The sequence below is a fragment of the Malus domestica genome, chromosome 12, assembly GCF_042453785.1.
Source record: "Malus domestica chromosome 12, GDT2T_hap1".
Taxonomy (NCBI): Eukaryota; Viridiplantae; Streptophyta; class Magnoliopsida; order Rosales; family Rosaceae; genus Malus; species Malus domestica.
The window spans coordinates 29,065,587-29,085,922 of record NC_091672.1 but is presented as its reverse complement, the minus strand read 5'-3'; the positions used below and the strand labels follow the sequence as shown (position 1 = coordinate 29,085,922).

Genomic DNA, 20,336 nt, shown 5'->3' with positions numbered 1-20,336 from the left:
AGGGACCACCCCATTCTCCATTCTCTCCCCCCCCAAAAAAAAAACTTCCTCTTTATATGGAGAGATTTCCGGACACTGAAAACATGGTCTGGCACATTGAAATTTTTTTCCTTGATATTAAGGTCATAAAAGACAAAATTTTAAATAATACCAAAGAATTGTACATCAACAGAAGATTTGATTGAAATTATGGTGGTGCATCTCACTGATTGGGAAAGCTTGAAAAATGGCCACAAGTCTTTCAACAATATTTTTCTTTTGTTTGTCCTCCTCGAAACAAAAGCATATGCACACCATAAACACACAAACCCATACTACAGCTCTACAGGAGCGATCTTGTGCCTATGTTTCCATCCTTATCTATTTCGAGTTGGAACTTTTTCTCGATCAATAATTTATTTACTTTTTGGCTCGTTTGGTGTGCTGGACTGAATCCGGTTAGGTCACTCATTGGTTTTAGAATATGTTGAGGGAAGAACTAAAAAGAATTGTGTCAAAATTGAAAGTAAGAGATAGATTACTCGTTATCTCTTTGAATTCCCCCCAAAATGACAGGATTAGAAGGAATAAATTTCATCCGTGTCTAATCTCCTAATTCTCTCAAAATGAAAAATCATTCACCTCCACCTTCTATATACCTTAAATTTTATGAATGACATCCAATACAACCATAGGCGCTGAACGAGCTCTTAACCTCTAAACTCTAGTAACTTCTTTACAACGGGATACCAGTGTGATGGTATATTATGCAAAGTTATGATTAAAAGCTAAAACACATTACAATATCTAACCGGGTTGAAAAACAGCCACAATGGCATTCTTCTCCGTGTCGGTAAGTTTATCTCCTGACAAAATTATAGGCCCACAAGACTGCAAAAAGGCCATTGCTAATTAGGTACTTTTATTTTTCGAAAAAAAATTAGGTCCTTTTATTTAGTCCAATGGATTTTTACGATTACCATCCAAATAACTAAACTTTCAACTTCTTCCGGACCAAAGAAAATGCCATTTGTGCGGAAAAAAATGACTACCCTAAGCCAACAAAACTTTCCACTTTGCAAGGGTTAGAAGAAAAGAAGAACGTCTATCGTACGCAGTCTTGCCCTTGCTTTGCAAAGAGACTGTTTTCACGACTCGAACCTACGACTTTTTCAGTCAAATAGAGCAACCTTTCCATGCAATTTGTACAGAAACTAATCATAAAATTAATGCAATCTGTATATTATATGTTCTCTTTAAATTTTCCTTTATTCTTTTTTTTTTCTTTTCATTGAAGAATAAACAATGTAAATTATACAACACATAAAAGAACCTGTCCACACAAATCATTTCTACTTATGAATCTCAATTTACATGTACAATGAGAATTAGAAGGGAAGTACCAGGCATTTGCCCCGGCGGCACTACAACGGCGACGAGCCAAAGATTATATCACTTGTATCAATTAGTCAGTAGCGTTTCCGGTGTCGAAAAGAAACAACCTGAAACTTCATCAATTAAATTTCAATACGGGCATCTGGCCGAGCTTTGAGCAAACCTTTTTACAATACTCGTGGATAATAACGAAAGGAGTCCGATTACTGCAGTGCAATTTGAGAACCGGAAGGTACATCATCCTGAAACGGAAAGCATGGAAGCGTCAATGGCTTACAGATCCAATTTCCCAACAGGGGAAAGCTACATGCCTGTTCCATCAGGTTCCGTTGATTGTAAAGCTACTCACAATAAAATAACATATAAAGATATATAACACATGAACATGAAAGGCGATAAATCCTTAATCTAATGTTAATATACACAACTGTCATTACAAATATCTCAACGCAACATGTTTGGAGAACTTTACTTGACCGATATATGATCCCATTAGAGTAGTTATGTAATACTACGTGACTGCTCAACATCTATACAACATTCCCGCCCAGTCTGACAAGGATAACTTATTTAGTCTAAGAAACCGTACGGTCTAAAATGTACTATACCCAAACATAGTGTACCTAACATCCCACAAGAGAGGGAAATCAAGAAGTGCATAAGGTGTTAGAACATGAATGAGAAGTCAACGAAGTATTAGTGAAATTCAGTAGAAAACGTGATTGCTCCATAGTAAACACAATATAACAAGTTCAAATCAACGGTCAGTACTCAGAAGCATCCATCTTCAGTTGTAAACATTCCATAAATGAGACAACTTCTAATTAAAAGAAGTGATCAAGTGATAAATGTGTCGTAATCTCACCTTCCTCGGAGAAGGCAAATACACCACCAAGCATGTCGTCATTGTCATCATCTTCCTCGCTTTTCTCCCTATCACAGGGGCTGTCAACATCAGTTACAACTTCAGTCGACTCACGAAAGTTGCTCAGAGGTGATGCTTTGCAATACCCCTCTTGGAAAAATGGCTCAAAATCCGGTGATTTGTGTACTGGTCCCTCATCGAGCATGTTCATACTCAGATCAGAACGGTTAGAACCTACATTGGAACCTTCACTGGCCCCACCACTATTCACCGACTGAACCTTTGTTGCAATAGTTCTATCAGCTGAAAGGGAGCTGCTTGTTAAAGTGGATAGACTATTTGAAAAATTACTATCGTCACCAAGAGAAACACCTGAGGTAGGTTGTTTCAGGGATACTGAGGTAATATTTTTCTTTGTGGAGATATAGTTCATGTGAGGTGATACCGAAAATGATCTCCCTCTTTTTTCGCCATTCTGACCATTTCCAGGTTGGAGAATAAATGGATAATCACCTAACCATTCGTTAAAGAAAAAAGGTTGCATTAGAAAATCCTCTTGTACTCATAAAACAATAATAATATTACATCAGAAATACCAGAATTCTTACCAGCATTTGGGTTTTCAGCTGAGCCTATAGGTGTCAAATTCTCACCAGAACTACCAGAATTTTCCTGAAACTTTTCTTTATCTTTGTGAGAATCAGAAGATGAACTCGAGCATCCTCCTCCAATTAGATGCCTGCATAAAGCCCCCAATAAATTCAATAGGTCGTACCCAGTGCACAAGGCTCCCGCTTTACGCAGGGTCTGGGAGAGGTGAATGTCGGCTAGCCTTACCCCCATTTATGGAGAGGCTGCTCCCAAGTCTCGAACCCGAGACCTACCCCAATAAATTCAATCAATGTTTAAAAATTAAAACATTCAAAAGTACTATTTCCGATACTTTTTAATTGTTATTTAAAAAAAACATGTCCAAGAAACCTCTGGCCTCTCAGAAAAGGTCATCAAACCATATAGAACCACAAACACAAATCACATATGACATGCAAAGATGCAAATTTTCAAGGAAGCTCAACAACCTCCAGGAGCAAGAAAAAAGATGCAAGATGGATTCGTACAAAATGCTACAAGGTGCAAATTCATGTTCATTTTAACATTAACACAGCAGCAATATTACCTGCCATTCCAGTCAGACTGAAACCTATGAAAAGGATGAACAACAGGTAGCAAATATTTCCGCCTCATTTCAACCTCGTGAACAGGAACCTTCTCTATTTCCATCTCTCCGCCGGTAAGATCTTTACCAAAATTTAGCTCACCAGCAGCAGACGGACTCATTGTATAGAAATATATCTAAGACATAAATGAAAGGATCACAAACATGTTTGACAATGGTGATAAGCTAAGAGATCTCACTGTCAAAATTTAAAAGGTACCTTAGACTTTTGCCAGATTGGAATCCTTCCAGAATTGATCTGAACCTCAGCATTAGAGAGGTACATGTGAGATCGTTCAAGGGGTTTTGCCAACTCCTTATCCTCAACATCATTGTCATCACAGTCAGAACTATCAATTCTGTCAATATCGTCTTGTTTCTCAAGTATAATCCCAGAAATGCCTTCCTCTCTTTCAGGCCAATCATTTCTTCGGCAAACATCCAAGAAATGAAGAGATTCAACTTTCACTCGCAAATCTTCATCCTGTATCTGAACTGAAGAACCTGGCCCTGCTCCTGAAACAGAATCGCCTGCCTCTCCTCCCAATGAAGGCAGTAGTTTATACTGAATTACATGACCAGAAGCAGTATAAGCCAATAAGTGCTCCAATGCAGTGACCTTTGCATGGAAAGATTGCAGACCATCAGGTACAGAACTATGGAATACAGCGGCAACAGCCCCAGATCGAAAGGAACCTTTTCCTGCTGCAGAAGATGCTGCATTACTAACAGTGTTGAGCCACCCGGAGTTATTTTTTATTCTGCTAACCACAGAAAGGGTAGCTGCCGGAGGTGGAGAAAAGGTTTGCTGACTTCTTGTGAAATATGGAGTAAACCACCATGGTGCAGATGGAACCGTTGAAAGAGTAGGTCTGTCAACATGGGAATTTTGTATTTGCAAAACAGTGTCACCACCGAAGGGAGATAAAGCAAAAATATGGCTAGTTCCCCTGGATGTAACAATTGTAATCCATTGACTGTATGGACTAAAACAAATGTCTTGGATCACCTGTATAATAAGCACAGGGAAAAAGAAGCCACATTAACATAAGGAACATAATGGTAATAGCCTAAGATGAAACAACAAACGACCAAAACTTACAGCAGAGGTTATGCCACGATGTAGTTTGTAAAGGTGCACATGCGAAGAAGTCCAGTCAAAGCCCTGAGTGCATGATCCATTACGCGAGCAGGATGGCATTATTCGAAAAATGTTTATATTGTTTCCATGTATTGAGGCAGTAACTAGAAGAGTCCCACTTGGGTCAAAACACAGGGCAGAAATGGGACTGGTATGTGCCCTGAATTGTGACACAACAGCTCTGGAAACAAAGTCTTTTATAACAACCTGCAAAGGCCATTTCACTAAGTAAATATGGTTCAAGCAAAATTGCTCAAGGTAATAAAAATAAACCACAACCCCTATGCTATTTAGTATTTTTCTAAACTGCTGAAAACATTGACCACGTCAGAAGATCCTTATTCTCATGCGATCACTCAAACAGATTGTCTCAAGAAAATGAAACATAACCAAAATCTTTTCTCTTCTTGTAAGTATACTGAAACAATGATGATTCCAGAGTGAGATTAAAATATAACTTTCAGCTAAAAAGAATAATTACAATTCCAGCAATATCTGTCTCGGTTGAATGTGATACAACCCTCCCAACTTTCCAGCTAGAATTTGATGACACAGGAGAGCTAGAACCATCTGGTGTTAGATCTTGATAGTACTTGGACAAAGTTTTGTAACCCATGTCTCCAAGATTAAGTAACCCGGAAGCTAACTGTTTACTAGATTCCATTGCATATCGAGCCATCAGACTTCCACTACTTGGCGAAGTTGATGGACTTACACCAGGTGGAGTAAGACTTTGAGGACTGAGGCGGCCTGTGTTTGACATCAGAGGGTTGTTGGAAGCATAAGCCAACCACCTGGGACCAACAGCCATGGGACCATACCCGATATTGACCCCAACCAGTCCTTGAACTCCCAACTGGGGGACAGGATAAGTAAGGACACTGAATTTGTTCTCAAGGGTGACAGCATCGAAGCAGTATATCTGCCAGAAAAATTAGAAAACATAAGGGACTTAAAGACATGTTTGAATACTTCATTACCTATTTAGTAATAATAATTATATAACATTCATATTTAAATGATGTAGCTTCCCCAGTGAATGAGTGAAACCAGTAGCCTGCAACCATCCAGTCTAATTCTTCTGATTTGTTACACAGGAACATGGTGACTTCCACAAACACGCACACACCCAGAAAACATCTAAGTTATTCAGCCTCTTACAGTTTGCTGGAAAAACAATTCATTCCTAAATGCGTATAAAAACAGTGAAAACATGGGATACGCAATGCTTACTTGTGATGCAAGACCCACAGCTACTACTTGAGGACTGCATCTAACCATATACACAGTTGAACGGAATCTTAGAACATGAACATAACTACAAGACCTTAGCGAATAAAACCGAACAGCTGTAGGAGACAAAGCAGAGTTTCCTGTTTGGGGCTCAGAATGACCATTGGCCAACCCATCTCTCCCTGTTTGCATCATACCTGAGCTCTTTTCATCACATGCAACAACCATGAGTATAGGATGTGAGGATCTGAATCCTTCATGACCCTCACACTTTGCAGGCAGGGGCTGCATCTGTAAAAATGTAACTGGATCATCATGCCTTGAGACAAGTTCACTGAAATTAGAGGCATCTTCAACATCAAGGACTTGAAATCCATTGGAATAACCAAGTAGCAGAACATGTTTGAAGGAAGATGGACCAAGCTCTACTTTGTCGAAGCAAGCCCACAACACCTGTTTGCCACAATAAGTTAAATCACACTGATACATCTTTCTCAACAAAAAAAAAAAAAAAAAAAAAGAATCACACTGATACATGTAATAACAGTGTAAAGAAGTTAATGGAACCCGTTAAATCAATTGCACTTCACAATCAAAAGGAAAACAAAGGATTTGGCTGTAGAAAATGTTGAATGTGTACATAATGCCCCTTAAAAAAAATAATTACTTTTAAGCAACGAGATGCTAAAGCATCTTCAAAATAATTCTGTGACTCACAATTTTTCAACCACTCACAGCTCAAATCTATTCAACCATCTCAGAGCACGAAACACATACAATTAAATTCTCAGTTGATTGCTGAATTTGGGCATAAAATACCCCTCCGATTTCTTACGCGTATATGCTACTTCTGAAATGGTAATGATCCAATGGACATTAATTGGATTCTTCTTTGAAGAACATCAAAACCTCAAGACAGTGTACTTAATTATGTTACACCATATACTTCACTAATTATACGATTATCAATTTGATCACTTCAGTAAGTTATGATGATTGCAATCTTCCAAAGTTGATATCATCAGTCCACATTCTTAAATTTCATATTAATACGCATCATAAAATTGGTCATATTTCAACTTCTACATTAATTAATTAACCAGGACTTCATTAATTCCACCCCTCCTCAGACTACTAAACTAGTTGAAAACATTACTTCTTACAAAAACAACCCTGCTCAACAAAGCATGTACAAACTTCAGAAAATTCAAATTTTTAGAGCCAAAAATCCAGACCGGTCGAAAAATTCAAACTTCCCCTCACATTTCACATCTTTGTCCTGAACTTTTCTCAGCCGCCAAGCACAAAGCCCGAACTCTTCATTTCACTCTCTGTCACTCGTTTTCCTCACTAACCAGAACGGACTAAAATTTCACCCACATTAACTCACAAGTTCACAACCAAAACAAAACAAAAATTCAAAACTCCGTAAACTTTCAAATTTCTATGTTTTCTCCCCCAAATTTAGTAAGTTTCACTTTCAATCCCACTCTCCAATTTTCCGTGCAACCAAACAAAAATCAACCAAAATTCCACACAAAGCAATCGCTAATCCTATAATCGTATTCCAAAAGCATCATAATCAAGAAACATACGAAAATAAATGAAATTCTAAATTAAAAAAAATAAAATTAAACCTGGTCTCGGCAATCGTGAGAATCGACGGAGATGGAGGCTGCGACGGAGGCGGCGCCCGACCTTACGCCGGAAGATGCAGTTTTAATGCAAGAAGAAATGAATTTGAGAGAATTCGGAAGGAAGCCATTGTTATTGGCGTGTTGATGATGATTACTCTGAACAACCTTGGTGCCGCCGTTTCGGTTCTTCTTCATAGTCAAGCAACAAGTCCCGGGAGAATGCAACCGGCCACCGGAGATTCACCTGAAGGAGAGGTCCCCACCGCCGAGGGAAGTCGCCGACTTACTGCGATCACCAATAGCATAAAAGATAGTCCGGTGCAGCAGCAGGGGCGGGGAACGACTTCGTTTATGGTGGTTCCGGTGGCGGTGCCCGCGGTGGTTGGATTTTGACCTGGAAACGGAGACGGTTCGTTTCGTTCGCTTTGATTTTCTGTCCCCCTCTCTGGCTTTTTAATTTTTTTAAATTTTTTAATTTGCTTTTGGAGTCCGTCTTGTGTGTGTTGCTTGGTGTTAATTGCACAGTATGCTAACTCGGGAAATGTCAATTTGTCCCGCTGGGATTTGGATAATTTCGCCGGCACCCCTGCAAATTTAATGCGAAATGAAAATTATTTACCTGACTTTACGATTTTGCCCTCACGCGCTTTCTTACCCAAAACGCAAAAGGAGATGATAAGGTATAAATGAAGAGATTCTCGAGTATCGTACCATTATTGTTACGGTGTCACGTGTTTTTAGAACAAGTTACAATGTCACGTGTTGTTATAATTATTTAAGATTTATTACGTCATCGACTTGTGATAAGATTATATATACGAATAAATACGAGGATTTGTTTGTAAGTGTTTTTAAAATAATTGAAATCAATTATTAATAAAAAGAACTTAAAATATTTTTGGAACCCAAGATCAATTTCACCAAAAACGTTTTTCTGTCTTTTAAAAAGCACTCCCAAACAAGTCTGAATTATGAGTATCCCTTAATTTTGGAAGATGTTCCTCGTCGGATCCTTTTCCTAGGGATCTTAGGGATCTCGTGATGGTGATCGGGACCGTTCATCATACATCGTACGGTCAGTTTTCATTAGGTACTATTTATATTTAGTTTTAAATTTTAAATTTTGAAATGATCTCAGACCGCATAATGTACAATGAACGATCATGGGATCCCTATGATTCCCTGAAAAAAGATCTTGTTTGATTTGGTACATTATCTCTTACACGTTTATATATATTTTTTTCCGATATTTTTTATTTATTTGCTCGTAATAACATAAAAATACAAATATTACTTTTTTTGGTTAAACAACGAGGCTAAACAGCCCAAAACAAAAGAACAAAAGAAAACTAGCCTGATTCTGTTCTATACAAATGATTCTCTATCTTGAACAGAGACTCGACTTAGCCAACCTAAATTCGAATATTACTTTGATTGGTGGATTAAATAGAGTATGCATATTACTTTTATTACTTTTATTCTTGAACATAAAATTTGAGTAAATTTACTTGTCAACTTATCATATGGTTGGATCTGGAGTGGGTAGCCTGCACATTATGGTGGTCAAAATAGTCTTTTTGCATCCTATTTGAAGCATTAATTTTTTTTTTGGGGGGTGGGGTGGGGCCCTCTGAATTGTAGGCTTAACGTGAGGGATAAAATAATTTGAAAAATAGGGGGACATTGGTTACTTTACGACAAGGAACGAGAATATCTTAAGCCGAGACGCCGAACCATTACACTTTACACGTTTGTTTTTCTATTTTTCTATTTTTCTTTATTTTTGAACAAAATGAGTCTCGGATGCGGACTTCTATGAAATCGAGACGTGATTTTTTATGTATCGGAAGCTTAGTAATAATGTAGTTCAAATTTAACTTTGACGGGAATCAAACGTAAAACATCTCTTACCAGTAAAAAAGAATACTATTAGACCGTAGTAGTAATTGAATACATAAAAATTAGTTGAAAATTTAAAAAAATGCGAAAATACATCTAGATAAGAAATTGTGTCTAGATTGTATTGGGTCAGGCCGTTTATGGTAACCCAATTATATTTGGAGGAGGATTCTCTATCCTCCTAATCTCTCTACCCTTTCATGCCCTCCTATTTGAACGGTCACGGTTAAGTCATATTAACATTTTTTATTAATTTTTTTATAGAGATAATAAGACAAAAAATAACGTGTGAGAAGAGGAGATGGAATGAGATGAGAATAGAAGGGTAAAGAATCCTCCTCCATTATATTTTAGATATGGTGCATGTTTAACGACCCACAAACAAAAGTGAAAATGTTTTTTATCAAAAGTCCATTATAGTTTGCGGGTTTGGCCAGTTGATTAGGACAATATACTCGCCTCTATTCCAAACTGCATTCACGTAAATCAGAGTAGTTCAATGTTGACCTCATTCAGGAGAGTTGAAGAACCCATGAAGTTGAAATTTTTCTTCCAAAAGTCCAAACAAAAGTAATTCTCAAGCAGACATATAACAGGAAATTCTTTATACGTGCAGTTTAAACAAGTACATCCTGGGGTTTTCATATTTCGCGCATCCGACTTGAACTTGCAATGCAGTTGTGCATACTTGATCATTTTCGGGGCCATCAGAAACATGCCGGTGATGCTGTTTTTCGACATAAATGGCTAGCAGCACTGTTCTCAATCACTTTCTCGATTTCCATGGGGATTGCAAGCACCCCGGAAACTGATAAGTCTATGAGAGCAGCTAGAATTAACATTGTTTAAATGTTCTATCCGCCTATCTCAAGAACCAAAAGCGACCTGCTTGTGTCGGTTGAGATCGCCCAGATACTTTGTTGAATTGTACTCTTGTGCATCCAGTAGTTCTTCCGAGTATGTTCTTTGTATGGACCTCCTTTTCGACTCTTTTGCACATTTGGATACGTATTCATCGCCTCTCAGCAGCACCACAACCTGCACCAAACCAAAACACGTCATCATCCCGCTATCCATGCATCTCAAACATTGTAGCGATACTAGGAGGCTGAACTTCATGAAACAAGGTAACTCAGAAAAATAATGGGATATCAGTCTGAAATTTTTACGTGCCTGACTCATGCGAGGACGTAGAATAGAAGACTGCTCGATGCATAAAGCCGCTGTCAAAATCATGTGATCCATCTCTTTCTGGTCATAGTTGTCGCCAATATTAGGATCAACAAGCTCCTTGATCTCATTGTTATCAAGCAAAGGCTTTGCCTACAACGGAGTAAAAAATTACATCCAGCTAAGTGCTTGTATATATCGACAACAATAGATGTTATTTTTCTAATTATGCAGAAGCAAACTTACCCAAAGAACAAGGCTGTTCTGAAGATCATCCAAAGCTGGACGCCCGGTTATAAGCTCCAAGAGTAGGACTCCAAAAGAATAAACATCGGTTTTTTCATCTACTATTCCATGCATGAAATACTCGGGAGCAAAATACCTGCCATTTAAGGGTACAAAATGAAGATTTGAAATATAAAGAGAGTAATTTATAGGAAATGAAACAGTTTACATCACATACCCGAATGTGCCTTCAGATTTAGAGACATTGTGATGAGTCCATTGTTTGGGGAGCCACTTTGCAAGCCCGAAATCACATATCTAGCATGAATTGGCTATACTAATCAGTAAGTTGATTATATAGAGAAACGAAAAGGACACCTAGTTTGGGTCCGTGTGCGGTCAGCAATTAGCATACGAGAAGGCCAATATGATTCATATATAGTGGTGTCAATTTCTCTTTGTCAATATGAAAGAGGCAAACAGAGCGAACTCCAAGAGGAAAAGATGTAAAACACAGTCTGTGTTAGCATAATAAGAAACACCAGACAGAGCCTGAGTAAGCAAGCTAATGAAAGCTCGACAAAGTATTATGTGCTTTTGTGTGCTTAGAACAGAGCAAATAAGTATCGAGATTCCTTAAAATTCTTTATGATTATACATTTGAAAGCATATCCTTAATCTTGTGACCTTATTTATCTCATGACTGTAAAGTTCACCCTTGGCTAGGCTTATACATTTGAAAGCATATCTAACTATAATATGTAGCTAAACTTGTTAGCATATTGTAAACTCTACAAAATAAACCGGGAAATTGGAAATCGGAAGTTTTTCAGGTTTCAATGTTTGAGTAATTTTAGTTGTGAAACTTGGAAAATACCTGAGGCACAAAATCCTCTGTGAGCAGAATATTATCGGCTTTGATATCTCTATGAATGATTCGCCTTTGGCAACTCTCATGAAGGTATAGCAGACCATCTGCTGTCCCCAAAGCAATTTTGTATCTTTTACTCCAATCAAGTTTGTTAGCCTTCGGACCTGGAATATGCAGATGACTTAAAAACAAAACGCATAAACCGATAAGCAGTTTAAAACTAAGAACAGGAATCCACTGATCATGCACATACTGTGCAGGAGCGATCCTAAACTCCCAAGTGAAGATAATTCAAAAACGAGGTACATTCCTCCTTCAACGCAACATCCAATTAACTTAGCGGCATTAGGATGATCAACATGAGCTATAATGCCAAGTTCAGATAGAAAGCCTGCTGTTTTCTCATCTGCTGTTCCTTTCGTCAGCCGCTTGACTGCTATTAGCTGCCCACTTTTCAAACAACCCCTGTAAACTTCTGAATAACCACCCTTTCCAATTTGGTTTTCTGCAAGAAATAGGAACCACGGAAAAAATGTCATAATCAAAATGAAATTAAAATTTCCCCAGTTTTGCGAATTCTGCGATTAATGGTAAACATATGAGTCCAAATATCGGAATTGGATAGTAGGTCTTAATATCTGGAGGTAGTTACTGACCACTGTTAAAATTATCGGTCGCCTTTTGGAGCTCAGAGCTGGTAAAGTTCACCAACGAAGACTTGAAGTTGTATATATTAGTTAATGCTGGATCCTCTCTTGCACTCCTGATTCTTCTTCGTGATGATATCTTCGGCACACCAAGCGGAGGGAAGGAGGCTAAGCGCTTAAGCGATCTTTTACTCCATTGTTTAAAGAACTTGCGCCAGTGAGAAAGTGAATTCGAACTTGAACAACGCACTGATGACTCACTCGTGCCATTTTCAGTCGTGCTGTTTTCGGAAGTACTAGTCTCGGATTCAAAGCCTCTCACGCAAGCTTCTAAAACTCCTCTAGGAGTTTGGACATCCTCCTTCTCTTTTTCTATGTCGTTATACCTCAAATCTACAAACAAGAAACCGAGCATTACGACGTAAGAATTAGAACACGAAAACAGATAATTAAACATCTCAAATCACGAGAACAGATAATTAAACATCTCAAATCTACAAGGTCTACCTTGGGCAGAAGCAGAAGTAAGTAGAACTTTCTGTTTTCTCTGTTTCACCTTAGAAATCTCATTTGGGACCTTCAGTGACAAGTTTTCGGTTTCCTTTCCAGCTCCCCTGGATAGAAATTAACAAAAATATTGGCAAAAAAATCTGAATTCACGATAAACGACGGACTTAAAAGGCTAAGAAATCCCCTCAAAGATTATATTTCCATATATATCATAAACCTTTTTGTTAAGGTAATAAAAGTTTACCAACTTCCTCAAATGCCGAAAAGGTAAAAACTTTAGACCATTCATTGCCATTGCTTGCACAGAGATTGAAAGTCCATAGAACCCATTTGCTTAAAAACTCAAACAAACACAGAAAAAGTACGTATATACACACACAGATATATATACAACAATCAAGCCTTATCCCACTAAGTGGAGTCGGTTGAATCGTAGGACGCGCTCCGCTCGATTTTGCGCCAAGGCTTCCGTTATTTAAAACAGCCATATACATTTATGCAAGTATAACATTGAAAACCAAAAAAACCCACCACAACAATCAATAGAAAAGATCAGAAGAAAATTCTAAAAAAAAATAAAAATTCTATCTCGGATGCAGCAAAAACCAAACTTTTTCACATTGGCATACAAAATCCACAAACCCCAGAAGTTCCGCTCAATATCATCAAAAAGATAATTTTGAAATAAATAAAAGTAAAAACACAGGAAAAAAAAAACCAAATGAGGGAACATGAAGGAGAAAGCAGGCATACCATGAACAATAAGGTCCTTGCACTTCACCATTCGCCATCAACACTCCCACCAGATACACAGAGAGTGCTGCTTTCTTCAACAAAGGAGGCCCTGCAAATTTATAAACCAATATCTCTGCTTTCTTCAACAAAGGAGACCCTGCAAATTTATAAACCAATCTCTCTGATCTTTTAAGCTATAAAAATCTGGTTGTTGCTATCCATATTGATAAAGAAAGGAATCCAGAAGCTAAATGTTTGAACAGAGTCTCATCTCATTCTCTCTCTCTCTCTCTCTCTCTCTCTCTCTCTCTCTCTCTCTCTCTCTCTCTCTCTCCTGTTTGACACTGTATGGTTTTCGGTTTCAATGTGTTTTTTGCATCGTTCCGAAACAGTCGCTGCTGTGTCGAACTGGGTTACTGACAAGTGTTGAGATTTCGACAGCGAATTCTGCTCACAACCTTAAATCCAAGTGAGAAACTTTCAGACACGCAGAGAGAGAGAGAGAGAGAGAGAGAGAGAGGACGTTGGTCGTGGTGTTAATAAAACATTTTTTGGGGTTTTGCGCAGAATTTATTATAAAGGCCTTGGTTTCTGAGATATCTCCACTATTGCACAATTAAGATGCCAAAGTTTTCAATTTAGGGGGCTTCGTAATTTGTTTTTTCAGTTTTGACCAAAAATATTTGAAATTTATATTGAGAAATGGTAAGGATATTCTATAAAGAGGGGGATGAACTCTCTGCCGCTTCATGTTTATGACACAATGTTTATAATGTTGGTAGAAAAATTGACGTTAAATTGTTAGGTACCAGAGAATCCATAGAGAATCACATTTGCAGAGAGCCCCTTAACATTTCTCTTTATGCATTTCTTGTTATTCATTCCATACACAAACTTTTATGTTTTGGTAACATTACCTAGATGAAGGGGAAGAATTCTAAATATTCCTATAAGTTACATAAATAGATTGATATATTATAATTGGGGTAAAAATTATACCAATTGATTTGGACTTCTATAATTGTTCTCGAGAAATTTATTCATGGACTTCTCGATGTGCTTTTCCACTTATGTTGGAGAGAACAAACACTATCTCTAATAGTATTCTACTAACGCTTTTTATATTAGCACCCCACAAAATGTTGAATGCATCCCACAATAAAATTTAATATTAATGACTAATTTATTCTACTATGTAATGACAATTTTGACCTTATTAGGTTTAAAAAATAAAAAATAAAATTTAAATACACCACAAATCATTTTAACGTATTATTTATCGTTTCAACTATCAAAACCCCTCTCATTCTCCATTGTTGAATAAAACCCTAAGCAATGAAACTACATACATGTTGATTGAGAAAAATAATTTTTGACAAATGGAACACGAAATCGGTGTTTCGAAAGCTTTGAAATCATTATTATTGTTATTGAAAAACGTTCAAATGAACCTAAATATTTTTTGAAATCATTCGGCAAACTAACATTCAGATAGTTTGAAATCATTTGGCAAAATAAAAATGAGTGTTATAAGATTTGAGAAATGTGGGGTGTGTGTAGAAAATATAATGTGTATATTAAGAATGTGGGGTGTGAGGGTATTATGGGGAAGGAAGTGGGGTGTATTAAGATAGTTTTTAATTGAAAAAGTAAATGTGGGGTATATTAAGTATGTGAGGTTTATTCAACAATTTGTGGGGTGCTAATATAATAAGCCTTCTACTAAACAGAAAAGTGTTTGAGTTGAGCGCTTATCTTATACTTGACACGTGTTGAACAACCTTAGTATCAGTTTTGGGCAATTTTTTTTATTTGAATGTAGTCGCTTCTTATTAAATGACAAATTTGTTGACGACTAAAAAACAATACAAATTAAAAGAAAGACAAGGAAGTTGATGATTGAATTATTACTTTGCTGTTATTAACATGCTTATTTTCTTATTCGTAATACATCATTTAATTTGCAAATTTAGTCTACCTAATGTTACCCAACACTAATTTCAAATTAGAGAAGAGAAAGAAGTATGGATACAAATAATGAAAAAAAAAAATTAATCAAATTTAAAAAGTTTGTAGCTCAATTTGATTAGAAGTATTTGCCGATGGCCTTATATTATTGCTTCCCTCTTCCCACCATTGTTTGTATAAAAACCAAATAGGAAGGGTTGGTTTGATTGTAATTTTTTTTTCTCTTTAAATTGACCCATGAATATGCAAAATACAATTTTAAGACGGCAATTTATTTATTTTTTGAGATGCACTAACATATAAATGGTATGTGCTCACCAACTTTAAGCATAAACATAATTAAAATTACCTCTTTAATACTAGAAATTAAAAGACCAAGCAGTTATGAGTTCAATGGAAATTACATCTTTAATTTGCAATCACCTAGAAAACAAGATTAATTAGATAAATAAATTTTCTTTTGGAATTAAAGGTACGCTATATTATGAAAGTTTTGATTACACTAGGGGATTGGGAGTATATAGAGAAAAAAACAAGGGCTATTGAGCAAAAGAAATATGATCCCCAATGTAAAGGGAGTGAGAGACCCCAAAACGACATAATATGAGATTATGGAAGAATGTTGTGTTGTCCCATTGCAAGACAACCCCAATAGGGTCAATAAAATAATACTTCGTGACCTACACGAAATATAATATGAATATTCATTCTTTACGAAGAGGCAGAGAAGAGGCGGTGTCCGAAAGCAGAATGACTTACATGACATGTAAGTACATAAGTTTTTATTTATATAAATATTGTATCATAGACCGAAAGTAAATTATTTCTATGTATGTAATGCAAGCTGTTCTTATTGTTGATGTAAAGTGTAAACTCATGTACCAATGCATATTACTTATAGGATAATGGTAGAAAAATCAAAATTTAACTAAATTTACAAATCAAATGATGTGTGATCAATAAGAAATAATCATATTAATCAACACTTAAGTAACAATCAAATGATCAACGTCCACATCATTTGGTTTACAAAATTTAGTTTAAAAATTTGGTCTCTCTAGTATTACTCTTACTTGTATTAGTGAAAGTGAAATGAAGAATAATTAAAATATTGCATGGCATTGAAGAGAGAACATAGTGCAGAGAAATTTTTCAGTACGCTAAAAATATGATTTGGTATACCAAGTGTCATAGTGCAAGTGGTTAAAATTTTGTTTCTAAGCTTTCAATCACTTGTATTAAGACACTTAATATACCAGATCATGTTTCCAACGCATTAAAAAATCTCCCATAATATGAGATTATGTTGGTGCATATCTGTTAGGTATGGTATGGTCCGAATAGTGAAATCAGATTAAGAAATGGACCCTGATAGGGCGGTTGGCAGATGTGTTTGGTCTGAGTCATGGTTCTATATGAATGATGGATTTATGCTTCTGGCCATGGAGATGTAGACTTTCAAGCTAAACAAATTAATTTTGTTGTTGCTTGATCTGATGGTCGATCTGATACAACAACAACAACAACAAAGCCTTTTCCCACTAAGTGGGGTCGGCTATATGGTCGATCTGATAAAAAAAAAAAAAAAAAAAAAGATCTGATGGTCGACCCTATAAGCACATCAAGTGGACAACTAGTGTAAATGTTATACCACCGGGTATGCTAGCATCAGTTGCATGTGGGAATGTCACACACGATTGAACTATAGTATATTCTGTTGTATCTTACTTAGCTCTTTATTTGTAATGAGTTATTACTTCTTAACCGCACACGTATGCAAGGTAACTCGTTAAAACACTAAAAATAAAAGTTTATAAACATGTGTCAAATTATAATTTGTGGACAAAGAGGAATAACTCACTATATAAGAAGCCAAATATTTTTTTCTTAGGGATAGAAGCAGTTTCAAGGCTAGCCAAGTTAGGTAGCTAATGCAATGTGTCACATCTGTCTTCAAGTTTGAATCACAAAATTGAAATGTTATTAGAATGTAAATCTTATTAGCCTATATTGATTGACACAAGTAAATAACTAACCTGGAGACACCGTGAAGTAAAAATTAGTATGCATAGTCTTTTTCTTCCTTCTCTGTGACTTCTATTCCAAAACATAAGACGCCTCTCCGATGTTTTTCAACTCAAATTTATTAGACAAGAAAAGTTTGTCTCATGGAGTGGGGTAAGATTAATGGTAGCTAGAAAAATGTATTCTTCATAGAGGACCAAGACGAAGTTCCTCCCACTTAATTTAAGATATGTGTACTCATTGGACGGATTTTCTATGAAACCAAAAATTTGTATAACTTGATCAAATTTCATGTACATTGTCTTGAGGCTTGTTTCAAACCATAAATGGATTTCTTGAGCTTACACACCAAATTCTCTCTCCCTTACTAAATGAACCCTTCAAATGGCTTCATTGAAATTTCTTCATCTAAATTGCCATTTAAGAATGCAGTTTCATGTAACAAAAGTTGAATTGAGCTACAAGTGCCCCCTAAATGAATCTTTGGTAGATTCTGGAAAAAAATATTTTAGTGCAGTCAATTCAATTCCTTCATTTTGAGTGAAACCCTTAACCACTAATCTAACCTTATATCCCTTTAAGTCTTCCTTAGAATATTTTTGATTTTGAATATAGCCTTGCACCCTTTTAGTAATTGAACCAACTCCCAAACTCCGTTCTTACGCATTGATTCAAGCTCATATTTCATGGATTTCAACCACTCTTCACTTTGAGAACTAATTATGACTTCTTTATATGTAAGAGCACTTCCATCGGGGTGCAAATGTGCTAGCACCCAGTCAAAAAACCAAGCTGGGGGTCAATCCATTCACTCCAGCCCATAAACTTGCCAGGCACCCAGCCCAAGAAAGGCAATAGACCAGCCCATTTTTTACATATCCAGAGACCGGCCTATTTGGCTGGCGTGTGCAGTTCACTCGTGAGTGGGCGCGAGTAGGAGACATGGGTGTAGGCGGCGAGGCCCGTTGTCAGCCCACTTGTTCTTCACCTGGAAGTAGGCGATGTGGCCCTTTCAGTGTCGTTGGATTTCCAACGGTAAAAAAATTTTAAATTTTACTTTTACAATGGACTGTCCGATCATAGATCAACGGTCCACCTTTTTTTCCTCAAAAATAAAAATAAAAATAAAAAGGCCCAACAGTCAAAATTATGATCATTGGCCACGTGGTAGCTCCTTGGCTCTTAGATTTGAATATTTTTCAAATCCAACGGTCCAAATTAATTAACTACATTAAAATTTATTAAAAATTATGAAAAAATACAGAAATTTTTTAAATAAATTAATTTTTTTCTATAAATACCTAACCCTCATCTTCCACCTTACACCACCCTTCAATATTTTCTACACTTTCTACATTTCAATATTTTTTACACTCTGAGAGAAAAAAATGTCTACATGGAAGCTCATTCAAGATGTTACATTGTGTGAATGTTGGGTTCACACAACTCATGACCCGATTATGGGTAATGATATGGATAAGCGAGAAATGTGGAGTAAAATTACGAAAGCGTTTTGCGATGTACATGGAAAAGACGCCAGAAGTAGTCAAGGTCTTCAAGGTTGTTGGAAAAAACTCAACGCATCCTTTACTTGTTGGAAAAACACCATTTCTCATGCTTCCGGTAATCTATGTAGTGGGACAAGTTTAGCGGATTAGGTAACAATATATTTATTTATTTATATGTATACCATCCGCATCAATATTTTAATTTATTTATTTGTGTTACACCCACATTTTTTTATAATACTGTCTTATCCCACATTTATAGACACTACAAGCACAAGCTTTCTACAATGCGAAGAACCACAACAAATCATTCAACAAATGAGAATGTTGGCAAATTGTCAAAGATTGCCCCATATACAAAATTGTGTCAACCGGTCCAGAAGTTGTCATGCACAACATGGGTCTACACAGTTAACCAGAACCAGACATGGCCAAACAAGAATGTGACACATTTGAAGACACAGAACGGACGCCTGAAGAAGTGCCGGAGACCCAACCGACTCGTTAGTCCCTCAGGCCTCAAGGTAAAAAGGCATCAAAGAAAAAATGTAGTTTTTCCAAAAATGACTACACTAAATATATGGAGGAACTTGCTCGCCAAGGTGAACTGAACATGGCACGGGAAGCGGCTAGAGATGAGGAAAAAGCTGCTGCTATGACAACAATATTAGCAACTACTAAGAGACGTGATGTGGCGGCTGAGAGACAAAGAGAAATAGTTAATAGAGAGAACGAGATGATTAGAGAAGCACTTAATCGAGAAAATGAGATGCTTAGAGAAGAAAGGATAGCTCAAGCAGATCATGACATTATGAACAAGTTTCTAGTAGGACTGTCTCCGAATTCAAAATATTTTTGGACATCAGAAAAAGAGACGTAGTGCCAAGGAGCCGTGAAAGAGATACGGAAACAAGTCGAGGGGGTTATAGCTACACAAATCCTAGCAACGAAGATCCTAGCACCACGTATCCTAGCTCCAGAGACTTTGTATAATTTCGTATTTATTTGTAGTACTTTATTTAATTTCTTGTGTAATTTCTTATTTATTTGTAGCTCCAGAGACTTTATGTAATTTCTTATTTATTTTTATTTATAGATGTAATTTCTTATTTATTATTGGTACTTTGTGTAATTTCTTATTTATTATTAGTACTTTATGTAATTTCACATTTAATTTTAGAACTTTATGGAATTTCAAATTTTTTTTTTGTACTTTATTTAAACACATCAAATAAGATTACATAACCTCACCGATTAAAAAAAAAACACACCAAATAAAATTACATAAACTTAAAAAAAATACATTTTATTC

General features: G+C 36.5%; 2 protein-coding genes across 2 annotated transcripts; both read right to left on the bottom strand.

Annotated features, from left to right (window-relative positions):
* Positions 1–1,222: 1,222 nt before the first annotated feature.
* LOC103450976 (autophagy-related protein 18h-like) lies at positions 1,223–8,032 on the bottom strand. The gene is made up of 9 exons (XM_008390387.4): positions 7,467–8,032; positions 5,830–6,282; positions 5,078–5,518; positions 4,558–4,803; positions 3,676–4,464; positions 3,417–3,592; positions 2,848–2,978; positions 2,240–2,752; positions 1,223–1,616 (listed from the first exon to the last, which is right to left on the bottom strand). The coding sequence occupies exons 1-9, from the start codon at positions 7,659–7,661 to the stop codon at positions 1,612–1,614; spliced, it is 2,949 nt and encodes a 982-aa protein (XP_008388609.2). The 5' UTR covers positions 7,662–8,032; the 3' UTR covers positions 1,223–1,611.
* A 1,854-nt stretch (positions 8,033–9,886) lies between these two features.
* LOC103450974 (receptor-like cytosolic serine/threonine-protein kinase RBK2) lies at positions 9,887–13,790 on the bottom strand. Its single transcript, XM_008390385.4, has 9 exons — positions 13,542–13,790; positions 12,786–12,892; positions 12,288–12,671; positions 11,885–12,136; positions 11,638–11,795; positions 10,999–11,078; positions 10,782–10,917; positions 10,539–10,688; positions 9,887–10,403 (listed from the first exon to the last, which is right to left on the bottom strand). The coding sequence occupies exons 1-9, from the start codon at positions 13,577–13,579 to the stop codon at positions 10,233–10,235; spliced, it is 1,476 nt and encodes a 491-aa protein (XP_008388607.2). The 5' UTR covers positions 13,580–13,790; the 3' UTR covers positions 9,887–10,232.
* Positions 13,791–20,336: the final 6,546 nt, after the last annotated feature.

What these genes read in the sequence shown, in the direction of transcription:
- LOC103450976 (XM_008390387.4), bottom strand. Translation starts at nt 7,661, where the DNA reads ATGAAGAAGAACCGAAACGGCGGCACCAAGGTTGTTCAGAGTAATCAT. An exon ending in CTGTGGGTCTTGCATCACAA is followed by an intron (nt 5,519 to 5,829) that starts GTAAGCATTGCG and finishes TTTTTCTGGCAG; the next exon opens with ATATACTGCTTCGATGCTGT. An exon ending in CAATCTGGCAAAAGTCTAAG is followed by an intron (nt 3,593 to 3,675) that starts GTACCTTTTAAA and finishes TTTATGTCTTAG; the next exon opens with ATATATTTCTATACAATGAG.
- LOC103450974 (XM_008390385.4), bottom strand. Translation starts at nt 13,579, where the DNA reads ATGGCGAATGGTGAAGTGCAAGGACCTTATTGTTCATG. An exon ending in CAGAGGATTTTGTGCCTCAG is followed by an intron (nt 11,079 to 11,637) that starts GTATTTTCCAAG and finishes AATTCATGCTAG; the next exon opens with ATATGTGATTTCGGGCTTGC. An exon ending in AGAACAGCCTTGTTCTTTGG is followed by an intron (nt 10,689 to 10,781) that starts GTAAGTTTGCTT and finishes ACTCCGTTGTAG; the next exon opens with GCAAAGCCTTTGCTTGATAA.